Raw genomic sequence first — 13,063 nt, forward strand, 5'->3', positions numbered from 1 at the left:
TGTATTTATAAAGTATGTTGTCTGAGTCTTCATGTTCCAGCTGTATGTCACAATTTGTGCACAGGAAACTTATATTACCTCTTAATGATGGAAATTCTTTTTGTCTTTACATCCATTAAAAGAGGAGTTTAAGACAACACTGTGTCCTAAAGTCTTAAATTTCAGAGATGCCCTACATGATGTGTATGTAGGTAGAAGAAACATCACTATGGAATTTCTTTGTGGTCACATTAGTGCTCATCTGTATTTCTATATATAGAATCCATATGACTTCTATATGAGAATCTAGATGAATCATGTAACAGATTTCTTCTGCTGGCTCAATATTTCAGTACTAATGTAGGGCTAAAATGCCAGYGCTAAAATTGTGCCTATACAAGAAGTAGTAGTATGTCTGTACGGGAAGTAGATTGATGACAAACTGTTCCTGGAAAGAAAGACCACAGAGCCACTCAGAGGTTGCGATATTTTTTGAGGCTGGAGGTCGATGGCCTTGAGAACATGAGCAGAGTGCAGTGTGACTGAGGCAATGAGCACAAACCCCCTCGAAGGAAAGAGGGATGGAGTGGAGGGTGAATCACAGGGGAACGCTTCTTTCTGATGCTTATTTTCAAATTGGTACTTGTGGAACTTGGCTTCAGTGGAATCGACTCTTTATAAAGAACCCAAACATTTTTATGTTTTGATCCTTCCCCACATGCTTTTTGCACCATCACGTCTTGAAAAAATGTCACCTTTCCTTTGGAACTGTGCATGCCTGTATATATGAAGTATTTGTAGGACACTCGAGACCAAAACTGGTCTTGTGTTTTAAGATGAAAGGTGGTTAATAAACCTGAGGGCGCTTTCCCTGCCATGGTTTCCCTGCCATGCACGCTGTTGAGATTCTTCTCTTCTTGCCCAAGTGTGCTACTGGTTCCAGGTGCTACCCAGTTTTGATAAGGTGGCAGATGGATTTAGCCAAGGCCTGTTTATGCAAAACAGCCCTGGCTCGGATCAGTTCCTTGGTATATCCTGAATCAATGGAGTGGTCAAATTAAACAACATACAGTTTCATGCACATGAATTTTGTCACGTTCCCTTGAATAAGCTAATCGGAAGTAGTTTACAGGTTTCTATCAGGTGACAAGTATTAGAAAATTCAAAAAAAAAAAAAATTCAAAAAATCTATTTGATTGAAAAGATCTTTATAGTACTATCAGAAAATAATGGAAAATCTTATGTTTGATATCATGCAAACCTGAAAGTACAGCTGGATTTGACGATGACAGATAAAATTTACCAATGCAGATCTAGGAATGATGATGCATGGAAAATCGTCTATGATATAAGAATGAAAACATGTAGCTGCATGCTTTGCTTTTTGTCCAGCAGTTTGTACCAAAGAGGATGAAATGAATGGACACCAGTCTAAGCTGTTCTTATTAATTAAAAAGCAAAGTAGGTTGATATTCATGGAGTGATTTGCAAGMTAAATTGCAGTACACTACATTCACTGCTACTGTATATGAAATGTTGCTTATATGGAAAAATATGACATTAAATAGCCTGCTGAAGTGCCTTCCTCTTTCATCAAACTTATTTTATCAGTGGGACACCTAAATATCTGAAAAGCACGCAGATATATTTTTTTTTCTGTTAGCCAAAAAGCCCCAGTTCATACTTAAAATTATGTAGCTTTTATAATATTTTAAAAAGCAGATTTAGTATTTTTATGTTGGAATACTGATTCCTGCATGTTGTCGATGATAACTGTTGTAATCCTTTTTTTTCTTTATATATTTTATGTTTGAAAAAGGGTGAAAGTATATCTTTAGTAATCTGAAGAGTTGCATCTTTTAAAAATGTGTATGCAGGATTTGATTCAGTTTAAGATAAAAGTAAGCATCTTGAGATCACTTCGTTTACAGGTATAGAACTGACTCAGATTTTAACTTCAAAAATGAAATTAATACACTTGTATATATACGWGTTACTAGTTTGATAAAAGTCCTTTTTAAGCTCCTGGCCAGTAGAAGCAGCAAGTGAGTGGAGCTAGGTACCTAATTTTGTTACAGTTCTTTTAAAAGCAGTATTTAATGTTTCCTGTTAAAAATACTTTTGAAGCGATTTTTTTTGTAAGCCTAGCTAAGGAAAGTTGTGTCATAATACTAGCACTTTCAGCTTAAAATTATTTTACCACTTTTCTTCTCCCCATTAATTGTTTGATTCCGTAAGCATTTATCTACTCTACCTCCCCAAACATACTGGTACAGTATTCTTCATTTGCACTGATTTATTTCATTTGAAGCACATGTTGCACTTCAACTGTCTTACAACAGGGAGTGACTATTTTCACAGCATCCTGGTATTGTGCAGCCACGCACTTCTCAGCGCTCCTCAGAGCGCAGTGCTTGTTAAAACCCAACTCCGAGGTGCTGAAGCACAGAAGAGCTGATGGCCCTGCCTGTGCTCACCACCTTGCRTGTTGGAGCCGTACATTCAAACAAGCACTTCATTTCTTTGGCTCAAATCATTTTCAGAAACACTATACAAATATTGCTCGTAGGAAAGATGCTTAATGTTTGCCATTTTTAAAAATATTTCTATCTTTTTATATTTTGTCAGAGGTGTCTTCATTTCTCAGTATTTATTACAGTATCAATGTATCTGTTGCTGAAAATGTAATATCTGTAAAATGTTATAGCTTATGCAATATAATAAATAGTTTTAAAAAGTTATCGATGTTTTATTTTTTATTTGAATGTCCTTGAAGTCATACATTGTCCAGGAACATGCCTGTCTTGCTAGCCACTTTATTTGCTAAATATCATTAAAAATGCTTATTTTTCTGATTACTATAATTCTGATGATAAAAGAATGTTATTGTCATCATCCTTAAAAGTTTACTAATTCTTAATTTAGTCACAGTGTTAGTTCCATTTCTACTAAAGAAAAMCATGACATCAGATGACATCGGGAAAAACATCAGATCCACGTGAGATTGAATTCCGGCTTCTTCTTTAGGACAGCAAACCCGTGGGGCTAGGATTATTATTTTGTAAGTAATAATGTGATTAAATGTTATTACACTTGTAAGGAATAAGTATAATATGATAAAACTACATGATTAAATTGTTTATATCACTTTATGAGAGCTAATTTTTAGGCTCAGTAATTCTTTCGTTTGGCCATATAAATGTAATTGAAAATGCCTAAATTTGGTGTTCCKGTTAACACTGGGAAGATGAGCTTCTCTTTTGGGCCTTAGATATCATTAAATGATAGTACATGACACAGAATCCAGCTGAGGTTGTAAGAAACTTCTTTGATGCATTAGATCACKTTTTGTTATTACTTGTTGAAAAAGAGCAGTTTTGCTACCGTTATTTTGGCAATGTTAATATCCGTTTGCCTTCATTCATTACAGTCCTGAATAAGATACTTTACCTAGTTGGTCTTTCAAGAATGTAAAAGGCAGCTTTTSCTTAAAATTCCTTTAAAAGCAATTTCTTTGATTGAATGTTAAAAATGGCAAATAAGAAATAGTGTTAATGTTGCAGGTTTATGACTTTTCTTTTGAGACACATCTACAGCAGCCATATCGGTTTGTCTGTTTATTTCAGCCCGTTTAGTCAGAATGTTTCCCACATCATCGAGTAGTACTTTCAGTTCGTGACATCAGTATTAAGTTGTTTCTTGTTCTCTGTGAAATCTTATGTACGGAGTAGGAAAGTCCACGTACAGCTGTGTTATCTAACACAAGGTACTCATGGGTTGGTATGCGGTTGCATTCCCTCCAACAGTAAATCTATTTTTGCTGCCTTAATGTTCAAATGAGGTAGTCGTCTTGTTAAAAGCCTGCTTTGATGGTTGCCATTTCTCACCTCCTTACCATCCTTTTTTGAGTGCTGGCTTGCTGGACCTAGATTGACTTCAAAATTCAACTCCCTGGGATATTTCGGAATCGTAGAATTGTCACAGTCTTTATCTTTTTTAGAAGGAACAACTCTGTTTGCGTTGCTACAGTCCAATTGGTGTGGTATCTCAGCAGCATAAATGCCATCCTTTCTAGGGCTAATAGTATTGGTTTTGCTGCAAAATGATGTCTCAAAAGAGCTTAGAGAGTCTGGTACACCTTTGTTATGAGGTTTTTTGAAGCTCCTTTGAAGGCTTTCTGATATATGTCCAGATAACGTTTGCTTGAGAAATAATCCATTTCCTGATACAAAAATTTCTGGTGCCGCTTGCTCTGAAAGTTTGCTAATGTTTCTGTGAGAACCTGTCAGGCAGATTTCATCTTTGGTTGACATAGCCTTCCAAGTCAGAGGGTTATATACAACATACTCATCAATAGGACATGTATTTCTTTGGTGCAGTAGCCAACTGTCAATACATGCCCTATGAAACTTTAAAAAAAAAAAAAAAAAAAAGTCAACTGTTGCATGCTAATAATACTTCTGAACTACAAATGGGCTCATCAACTGATTGTTCTTTCATATTAACAGGGATTTATCTCGCTAAGGGATCGCTAAGTTGAGTGCAAACCCAATCTACACGTTACTGATCACCAGAACAGCTATGTTGCTGATTTCTGTGATGAGTAGATTCTAAACTTTGAGTACAAAGTTAGTTAAGTTTTAGTTATGTTTTGACTGCTGTGAATTGACATTTAAAATACATTTCTTAAGCTGCTTCAGTAATCARCTTAATTCAATTAATTCTTATAGAGGTACAATTACAAAAATATTCACTAAAAGAATTCACAAAGAATTGGTGCCAACTCTGCTGACCTTTCCTTTTGGCCCAATTCTACTTTCACTCTGTTCCATGTTAATTCTCAATCTAAGCTGCATTAATGACTGAGATTGTAACAAACTGTCACTACTATCCTACAAGACACATACCCTCGATACAATTCTTGTTTCAAGTATGTTTCAAATTGTCCAAGCCTCAAGGATAAGAAAGCAGACTGAACTAGTTGACAGCCTGCTTCATCACTGACAGAGAATTGCATATCACGACATTTTATTATGTTGTTTCCTTGCCATAAATTTGGACAAGTTGATTTTTAGCTGCTACTTCTGACCACTTCGCATCCCATGTTTTAAAGTAGCTGTTAAAACTCAAGCATAAAGTTAAACCAACTTGCAGACTAGCCCCAGGAATATCCTTATCAGTCGTGCCCTGAAGGTTCAATTAAATGATGTATTGGAGGGTAGCAATGTGAGCTGTGGAAAAATGGATGCATTACAAGAAAACAGGTTTAGATTTGGCTCTTTAACATTTAGAGGAATTTTTTTCTCTCTTACTTTATGATTGCATGGTAGGAGTCTTACACGTTGACCACGGTGAAAGGGCTTCAAGCAGCATCTACACTGAATACCTGGAGCAAGTAAATGACTCTGTTTCCCAACTAAAATGTTGGGTAAAGATTTTACAATCCTCTTAGGGGTACAAATAGTCCTAAAACAAAACAAATAGAAGAAGTTTTGTAAATTAGGAAAAATGGCAAATAAAATCAAACATTTAAAAATGGTAAGTAGGCTTTTGACAGAAATTTCTTTTTATTACTATCTTTAATTTTTAAATAGGATGAACAATCCTCTAAACCACAGCTGCTGTGAAAGCCATTCCAGTGATGTTCATCTTCCTCTGAGAGGCATAAGTAGACACACCTGCTAGAAAAATAGCACTTTCATTTCGCCTAAACAGCTGCATAAAATAAACCATTACATTTTATACAATAATTCCTACATCAGTTTCTCTGAACAAGAAAAATTCCATGACCCGAGCTCAGTATTTGTAACAGAGTCATGAAATTAACCCAAATATCCTTATTTCTTGTAAAGCTACCTTTGTTTTGGAATTATGCAGAATCATATCTTGCTTTCCTTTGATTCCAGATTCCTAATGATAGCCCTTAAATCAAATCTTGTGATCTTGCTGTGGCAGTAAGTAGCATTCTTCTCATTTTTAATTATGAGTGCACAATGTGTAAATACTTCAGTAAATCCTTCTTAGTAGTAGTTTTTTAAATAATTTTGACAAAGGAGTAATGCAGAGATAGTCCCATCAGCTTTCAAATAGTGAAAATTTTTAAACTGTATAAAAGAACGACCTCTTTGATACAAGGGCAGAGAAATATTTGCAATCTTTGACTTAAATAATACTGGTTCATTTCTGAGATGATTCTGGAATGAGACTTTCTGAGGTTTCCTAAATGTTGATCTTTTCTCTGTGTAGCAACTACATCAGGTACTTGTCTTCATGGTGAGAAGCCTTGTGCATTGCTGTGGCAGCTCCAGAGAAAAGCATAAGCTTTTGCTTCTTTTTGTATAATGTGTTCCATTTCTGTGCAGTCAGTTCTAATATTTGTTATGCCAAATTTTTGAAGTGAAAATTTGATAGTTTTAAAATACCACTAAGCAAAACTTTAAATATCTTTAATTTTTTTCAGTATCTGCAGCATAAGTTTAAAAAAAATGAAAAGAATTATTTAGTTTGCAAATTACAATTAATCTTTAACTATTTTATTTATTGTGTAATTGGAAGTATTAATATATGCTCTTAAAAAAAGTTATTATTCTGTGTATAGTACTTTTTTTTTTTCAGATACTGCTGAAGTACAGAAACCATTTAGAGCTCTGCACATTTCTCAAAAAAAGTAGTATGGAAAAAAAAAGGCTCTTACTTCTGAAGATGTAACAGGGGTTCTTYAGATTTATTTCCTGGGTTATACCTTCTAAAATTTTCTCCTTGAGCTGGTAATTCTGGAAGCTGGTCGAGAGATCTCCACGCCTTATTTCTCTTCTGTAATGTGCAAAAGAAATTGCCTGAATTGCCTAAACTCAGGATATCAATTACCTTGTAAATGATGAAAAGAGGTGCTCAGAACAATTCAACAATTCTTTTTCTTAACTATTTTTTGTTAAGAAAAACACAGCTAACAAACATGTTAAGAGAAATATCTTATTTGAATTTTTGCAAAGCATGAAACAAAAACCATCTAGCATCTTCAACTAAGACTTGGAGAAATTCTCATTGGTAGCAAAACTGAATTCAAACACAAGTTGAAATATGTACCCTTACGGTTGTTACAATAACCTGAATTTGCTGGCCCTGTTTGATGACATAATGGTATGCAACAACCAGCTACCTGGGGAGCAGTACAAACTCATGGTGAAACACTTTGAGTCCTTAATTTTGTGACTTCCCTACTCTAGTCATAGAACGTGTCATTTACTGTTGGTTACTAGGACCCACACCCCCTTATTTATTTGCATCCCCTGACCAACTATAAGGCATTATCTAGGTAAGGAAAGATTAGGTAAACTAAGATGTATTTGCACCTACTGACCACATAAGGGCGCCACAATTATAATTTACACAGGCAGAGGGAAACTAAGCTCTTAGTTTCTAAGTTGATCAATTTTCACATCTGAAGATTCTCAATATCCTGCTTATATATTGCTCTTAGATGTAATTAAATTCAGGTTTTCCACAATTTGKCTAAGGAGATTAATACTATATAGATCAGATTAGGATGCAAGAAAAGAAAACCTGCGTACCTGTCTGAAGACAAAAACGTGGGGAGAATGAAGAAAGCCAATGAAACATTCATGACATAGGTGATACTCAATACACTCGGTGCATCTGTAGGGAAAAATGTAAACACAGAATAAGGAATGAAGATAACAAATAGCATTTCACAATGCGGTGGTAGTTAAATTTACCACTTGGACAAGGGCAATCCCAAATACATTTCTTTCTTAAGGAAGTTTTTGTGGAATGGCTCCCCAGTAAAGTGTAATTTAAAACTAAAGTAGAATAAAACTAAGTTTATGCTGTAAGGCTCTGTAATTTACACATTGGGATCTTTATTATTCTGAAGTATTTGAGACCTATTATAATTTTACTGGGAAAAATCATATTAATTTAAAATGATCGAATATATTCTTGATATTTGATGTGAACTTGATTCAAAGCAAATGTGAAGAAAAGAGCCATTAGTCTACCTGATGACTGTGATGGCCAATTACAGAAATGGAACTGCCTACCTTGACCAAAGTGCTGTTCAGGCAGGAAGCTAATTAAATTGCCCACAGTCCTCAGATGAGTCTGAGACTTTGCATAAGTAGTGGTGTGATATAAGAAGCTCTTTYGGTCTTCATGAAATTGAACACCAGTAAAGCAGCAAAGAATTCTAGAATGATGATTCCTTTCACTCACCATGAACAATTGCATCTGTTTTTTTTTTTTTTTTTAGATAATTTAATAACATGAGTTTATCAGGAATTAATTACAATTGATTCGGAAGAAATAATATGTGGGTAGAATTTCTGTGGATTAAATTGTTAAGTTCCTTATAASAAAGACAGGAATAAACAAAATGTTAAGATAAACTCAAAAACATAATATGGTCAATATCGTGATCTAAAAATACTTACTTGTAGCACCTTCCCACAATTGGAAATACTCTGCAATTATTACATGGGATTCCGAGGTGCCTATCCAGGCTTGCCCTCTCTGCTGCAGTCACGAGTTGGGCAGAGTTTCTAAATTCTTCCAGAATGAGGTTTAGAGGTGCAAATTCTTCCCTGCAGAGTGGACACTTTACTACAGAGCCAGGCCTGAGTTCATCTTGGTGGTCAGCCCAGATTTTCATACATTTTATGTGTACATTGTTACCACAGCCATATCTGAAGGAAACCAATGATAATTTCTGTAATCTTTCTGTARGTATATTTCCATATAAGCATTTACATTTCTATAAGCAACTTATTTAGTGACCTTCCCTTTTTCCCCTTCCTATACCCTCCAGTGTTTAACTCCTGGGGCTGCTGAATTTTCTGGATTGAAAAAGGCTCTGACAACTGTCATACATTCTTGTGACTTGAAGCTATCTATCTACACTAAGAGGTCAGTGTAACGGTCTGTAATTAGGGCAAAGAATGACTGTGTATTTAACCTGCAGAAAGTGATGGGGAGCATCATCTTCAGTAACTCCTCCTGACAAATGGGACAGACATCCTCTCTACTGATTTCTTTCTGACGAATGAAGAGCATCTCGTCCTGTTCACTCAGTGTTGGTAAGAAGGTGGTTTGTTGAGGACTTAGTGTCTGTCGCTGCTGCAGTCGCTGTAGCATATCCTCAATTTCTCTTTCCAGAAGACCCAACTTAAAAGCATCTACCAAAACCAAAAAATTAAAGCTTTTTGGCAGAACTCTGCACTTACCTGTAAGAGCTCTCCATCTGTATATATATAAGGGAGATTATTCTTCATTTACTTTGGTACAAGATGCTTTTATAAATTAATAGCCATTATCAGGTAGGTATGTCTCAGTAGTTACGCAGCTTGGCTTTTTCCATGGCTACATCATTCCTGAAACTAAAGTTGTCCTCTATAAAACTACATAATCTGCATAACTACACAAGACAGTACCCTATATCATAAAAATTAAATGAATCAGAAAATGCCAATCAGTTTTTTTGTTGTTGTTTTTTGAGGTAGAGGAACAAGGGGAAAAGAGGGCAGATAATGATATATAAACAAATTTCATTCAGACACTCAACTGTAGTGCTTTGGGCATTTGAAGCAGGTAAAGTCTACATGCAAGCCATAACGAAGCTAATACTTACACTCATGATCTCTTGGCAGTCGGTATTTTTTCAGCAATATCCTGCAATATATAATCAAAATATCTAGTAGGCAACAACATCAAACTAAAGTTGCTTGTTAGTTCGGTGTTAAAAGTGGAACAGCTACGTGTCTTATGAGGACTTACATTATCTTATATTTAGTGAATTTGAAAGAAAACTGCCATCAGAGGGATGGCCCCCCTCCACACTCCTGTTCCTGTCACTTCCTGTACATGTCTCAGTGACCTGGTTACTCTCCCAGGASTGCCAAAAAGATTACACAAAAAAGGGTGATTTTCTGTTGATTCAGGGGGTTTTGTTCACCCCATGAAATCCTGCGCTAAACAACACATCCATAAAAGGGAAAAGGGGATAACTGCTGCTGGCAGCAGCAAAACATTTCTGCCTGCCAACTGAACAGCTTAAGGAAAAAGGAATGACAGAGGTGAATGAGCACGGGTAAGATGTGTAGACCTCAGCTTGCAAGAGATCTTTGAGTACCACAATATAATCCCAGTGGTGGCTGTGCTCCCTTGTTCCGTATGCTCCACGTTCATGGACGCGGCTCCTGACTGACTTGTGATTACAGGGGGCAGGTTGCCTGGCCCTGCRGAAGCGCCCCGGCGCTCCGCAGAGCTGTGCCTGCAGCTGCACGGGCTGCTCTGCACGCCTGAGCCGCGCGCGTTACGCGGCCCGCGCCGCCGTCCTGGCACCGCACGCGCTTCGCCCTGCGGCCCCTGCACGCGCAGGGCTGCTCACCAGCAGAGGTGCTTGCAGAGGCGCCTCTCCCTGCGGAAGGCGGAGCAGCTGCACGAGTGGGGCTCGCCCAGGACCACCTGCCAAGGACAGCGCCGAGGCTGAGCGCCGCGGGCGGCCGGGAACCGCGCGCGCAGCGGGAAGGGGCCGCACCCGCAGCGGGGCGCCCGCGCGGCCCTCCTCGCGCAGCAGGAAGGCGGCGGGGCCCAGCTCCCGCACGACGCGCATGGTGCTGCGCAGCGCGCGCTCCTGCCGCCGCCGCAGCGCCGCGCTGTCCCCGCGCCGCCGCGACATGGCCGCGCGGCCCCAMCGGCCGCGGCGCGCGCCGCGTTGCCGGGGAAACGGCGGCCGTTAGCGCGCGCCCGCGCCGCAGCTGCGGCCGTTGCAGCGCGCGGCGCTGCTGGGTGTGACCGCCGGCGGGCGTGTGTGCGCAGACACGGAGGGGCTCCACCTCGCCGTCCCTGCTCCCCGGGCCCGGAGTGCATGGGTTGCCTCCTCGTGGAGTGGAGACACGTGTAGGGTTTTTTTTTTTTTTTCCCCCTCCCTTTTCTTTCATTTTTTTTCTTCCCCTTCTCCACTTCTTCTCCCCTTCCTTTTTTTTTTTTTTTTTTTTTTTTTTTTGGAATAGCTCTGATAACCTTGCCCGGAAAGATAAGTGTTTTTGCTGTTTGTTTTCCTTTACAATCACCAGGAGAAACTGTTGCACCTCCTGTGGCTCTCTCGAATGATGCGTGTCTGCTTATTTTCACTTTCTTTTAAACATTTGTGTCAGTTCTTTAAACAATTGGTATTGAAATTGGTCTTGGTATTGAAATCCCTTCTGCAGGTTTTTCCTGGAATATAAACAGAATTAACGTGGTAATTAGGGGTCCAACACCCCCTTTATTTCTTAGGTTTGCAGAGGCTCAAGGGAGCCTTCCTCTCACTTACATTAACGCTTCCCCGAACAGTCTTGGGGGCTTAGCTAAACTCTGCTGGGAATGTGGGATGAGTGGAGCTGGTGGAGGGGCTGTGGGAGCAAGGCAGGGCTTGAAGCAGGGCAAGGAGGTTACGGGAAGGCAGGTCTGGCTTTGTGCCGTGTCAGTGAGGAGCTGAGTCTTGGATGCTGGAGGAAGGGTGTAGATAAGGAAAAGCTAATCCGGCTGCAGGACCCTGATCTGGGTGGGAAAAGGCTGGACAGGAGTCTATTGAATGCCAAGGTGTGGAAGAAAGTGCTGGGGATCCTGGCGCCTGGGGCAGGAAAGGGTGGTGTGGGAAGCACTGCTGGAGTGACAGGGAGCTGGTCACCAGCTCAGSTTGCACCAACTCAAGTGGGCAACTCGGACTAGAAGGAGGGAAGTGATGAAATAAGTATGAAATAACGTCTGAAAATGAGTAAAGGCTGAGAGAGAATGCTCTGAGGACTTTGCTCTTCTTTACCTGAGTGCTATATCAGATAATTCTGTAAACTGTTCTTTCAACCAAATCATAAAGCCCCTGCCAGTGAGGCAAGCTTAAAGGGTTGGGAGACAGTGAGACAGCAATGGACCAAATCATTGGTCCATGAGCAGTTCGTAGCAAGTCCTCATATAATATATGTATATGTATAATATTTTAGCTGGATAAGGCAGGCATTTTGAGAAGTCTCTTGGATACACTTGTGGGTGTCCTTTATCCTCATCACTTGGCACTTTCTGCCCACCACCTCTTATAAATGACAGTTCAGAGAACAAAAAAATCCTCTTAARAGGAAAAAAAGATTTTTTTTTCAGTTCACCACTGGACCATACAGCCGCAGCCCCAGAGCAAGTCTTTTCTCCCCTGGTTTTAACACCATAGCTAAGCACCATGTGCTGTCCTGTGGGTTATACAACTTTCAATGATTATTTTAATTTCTGTTAAAGTTCCTACTAGCCTTTGGACTGAATGTGGATTACTGGTGTTTTCAATAATATTACTGCTGTAGCATGCAGCCTTTTTGAAAAGGAAGCATGCTGTCTAACTGGTGCCTTGTTTACTTTATGATTGTTAGTCAGCCTAGGAAAAAAAGCTTTGAGTCRAATTTGAGCTGAAATTTCAATTCCCACGTCTCCTTGTGGAAGGACATTTATAACTAGTGCTGCTATTATATAATCATTAGGTAATGACCGTAAATTTGGGCTTTGAGCTTCTTCAAAAGAGATTTCTGTGAGCTTCTAGAACTGAACAGTAATTTATGAGTAACAGTCTAACTGTCTGGCGGCTGGCTGCTTTTTGCATACATCTAGAATTTAAAAATAAGGAATGAAAGTTAGAAATATGTAAGGGGGAAAAAAAAMCCCAGCAGAGCCACAAATTTCACCTCTTCCTTTCCGTGGAATTACAAAGGTCAGGTTTGGCAGATGCCTGGAGCAGAACCCGGCAGAGATAACGGGACACCGTGTGGTAGAAGGTTCATTCTTGTGAGCAAGGACATTTTAATAACCTTGTGTAATAGGAGGACGGGGAAGGGAATAATATTTACTTTTGCTAATGTTCTTACAATTAAAACCATTAGTATGAGTTCCATTCTGATTTCCTGGCTCTCAAAAAATCTTTTTTTCAAACTTTTCTATTGATGCTGTTAACTGGTTTTATAACAATATAGTGCGAGGTAGATATGATGGATGTTTGCCAGTTTAAAATAGGCTATTTCTCTTTATTTAAAGCTTAGCTGCCTAGAATATC

The 13,063-nt window shown here is 39.0% G+C and overlaps 1 protein-coding gene across 1 annotated transcript; it reads right to left on the reverse strand.

Moving 5' to 3' along the window:
* Positions 1 to 3,126: 3,126 nt before the first annotated feature.
* On the reverse strand, positions 3,127 to 10,672 carry ZSWIM2 (zinc finger SWIM-type containing 2). The gene is made up of 9 exons (XM_026033731.1): positions 10,532 to 10,672; positions 10,382 to 10,458; positions 9,623 to 9,663; positions 8,951 to 9,170; positions 8,430 to 8,681; positions 7,551 to 7,635; positions 6,674 to 6,792; positions 5,292 to 5,445; positions 3,127 to 4,388 (listed from the first exon to the last, which is right to left on the reverse strand). Exons 1-9 carry the CDS (start codon positions 10,670 to 10,672, stop codon positions 3,750 to 3,752), a joined length of 1,728 nt encoding a protein of 575 aa, XP_025889516.1. The 3' UTR covers positions 3,127 to 3,749.
* Between the last annotated feature and the right edge of the window lie 2,391 nt (positions 10,673 to 13,063).

This window comes from Nothoprocta perdicaria, unplaced genomic scaffold (genome assembly GCF_003342845.1).
Source record: "Nothoprocta perdicaria isolate Ctin4 unplaced genomic scaffold, notPer1 scaffold_132, whole genome shotgun sequence".
Lineage (NCBI taxonomy): Eukaryota > Metazoa > Chordata > Aves > Tinamiformes > Tinamidae > Nothoprocta > Nothoprocta perdicaria.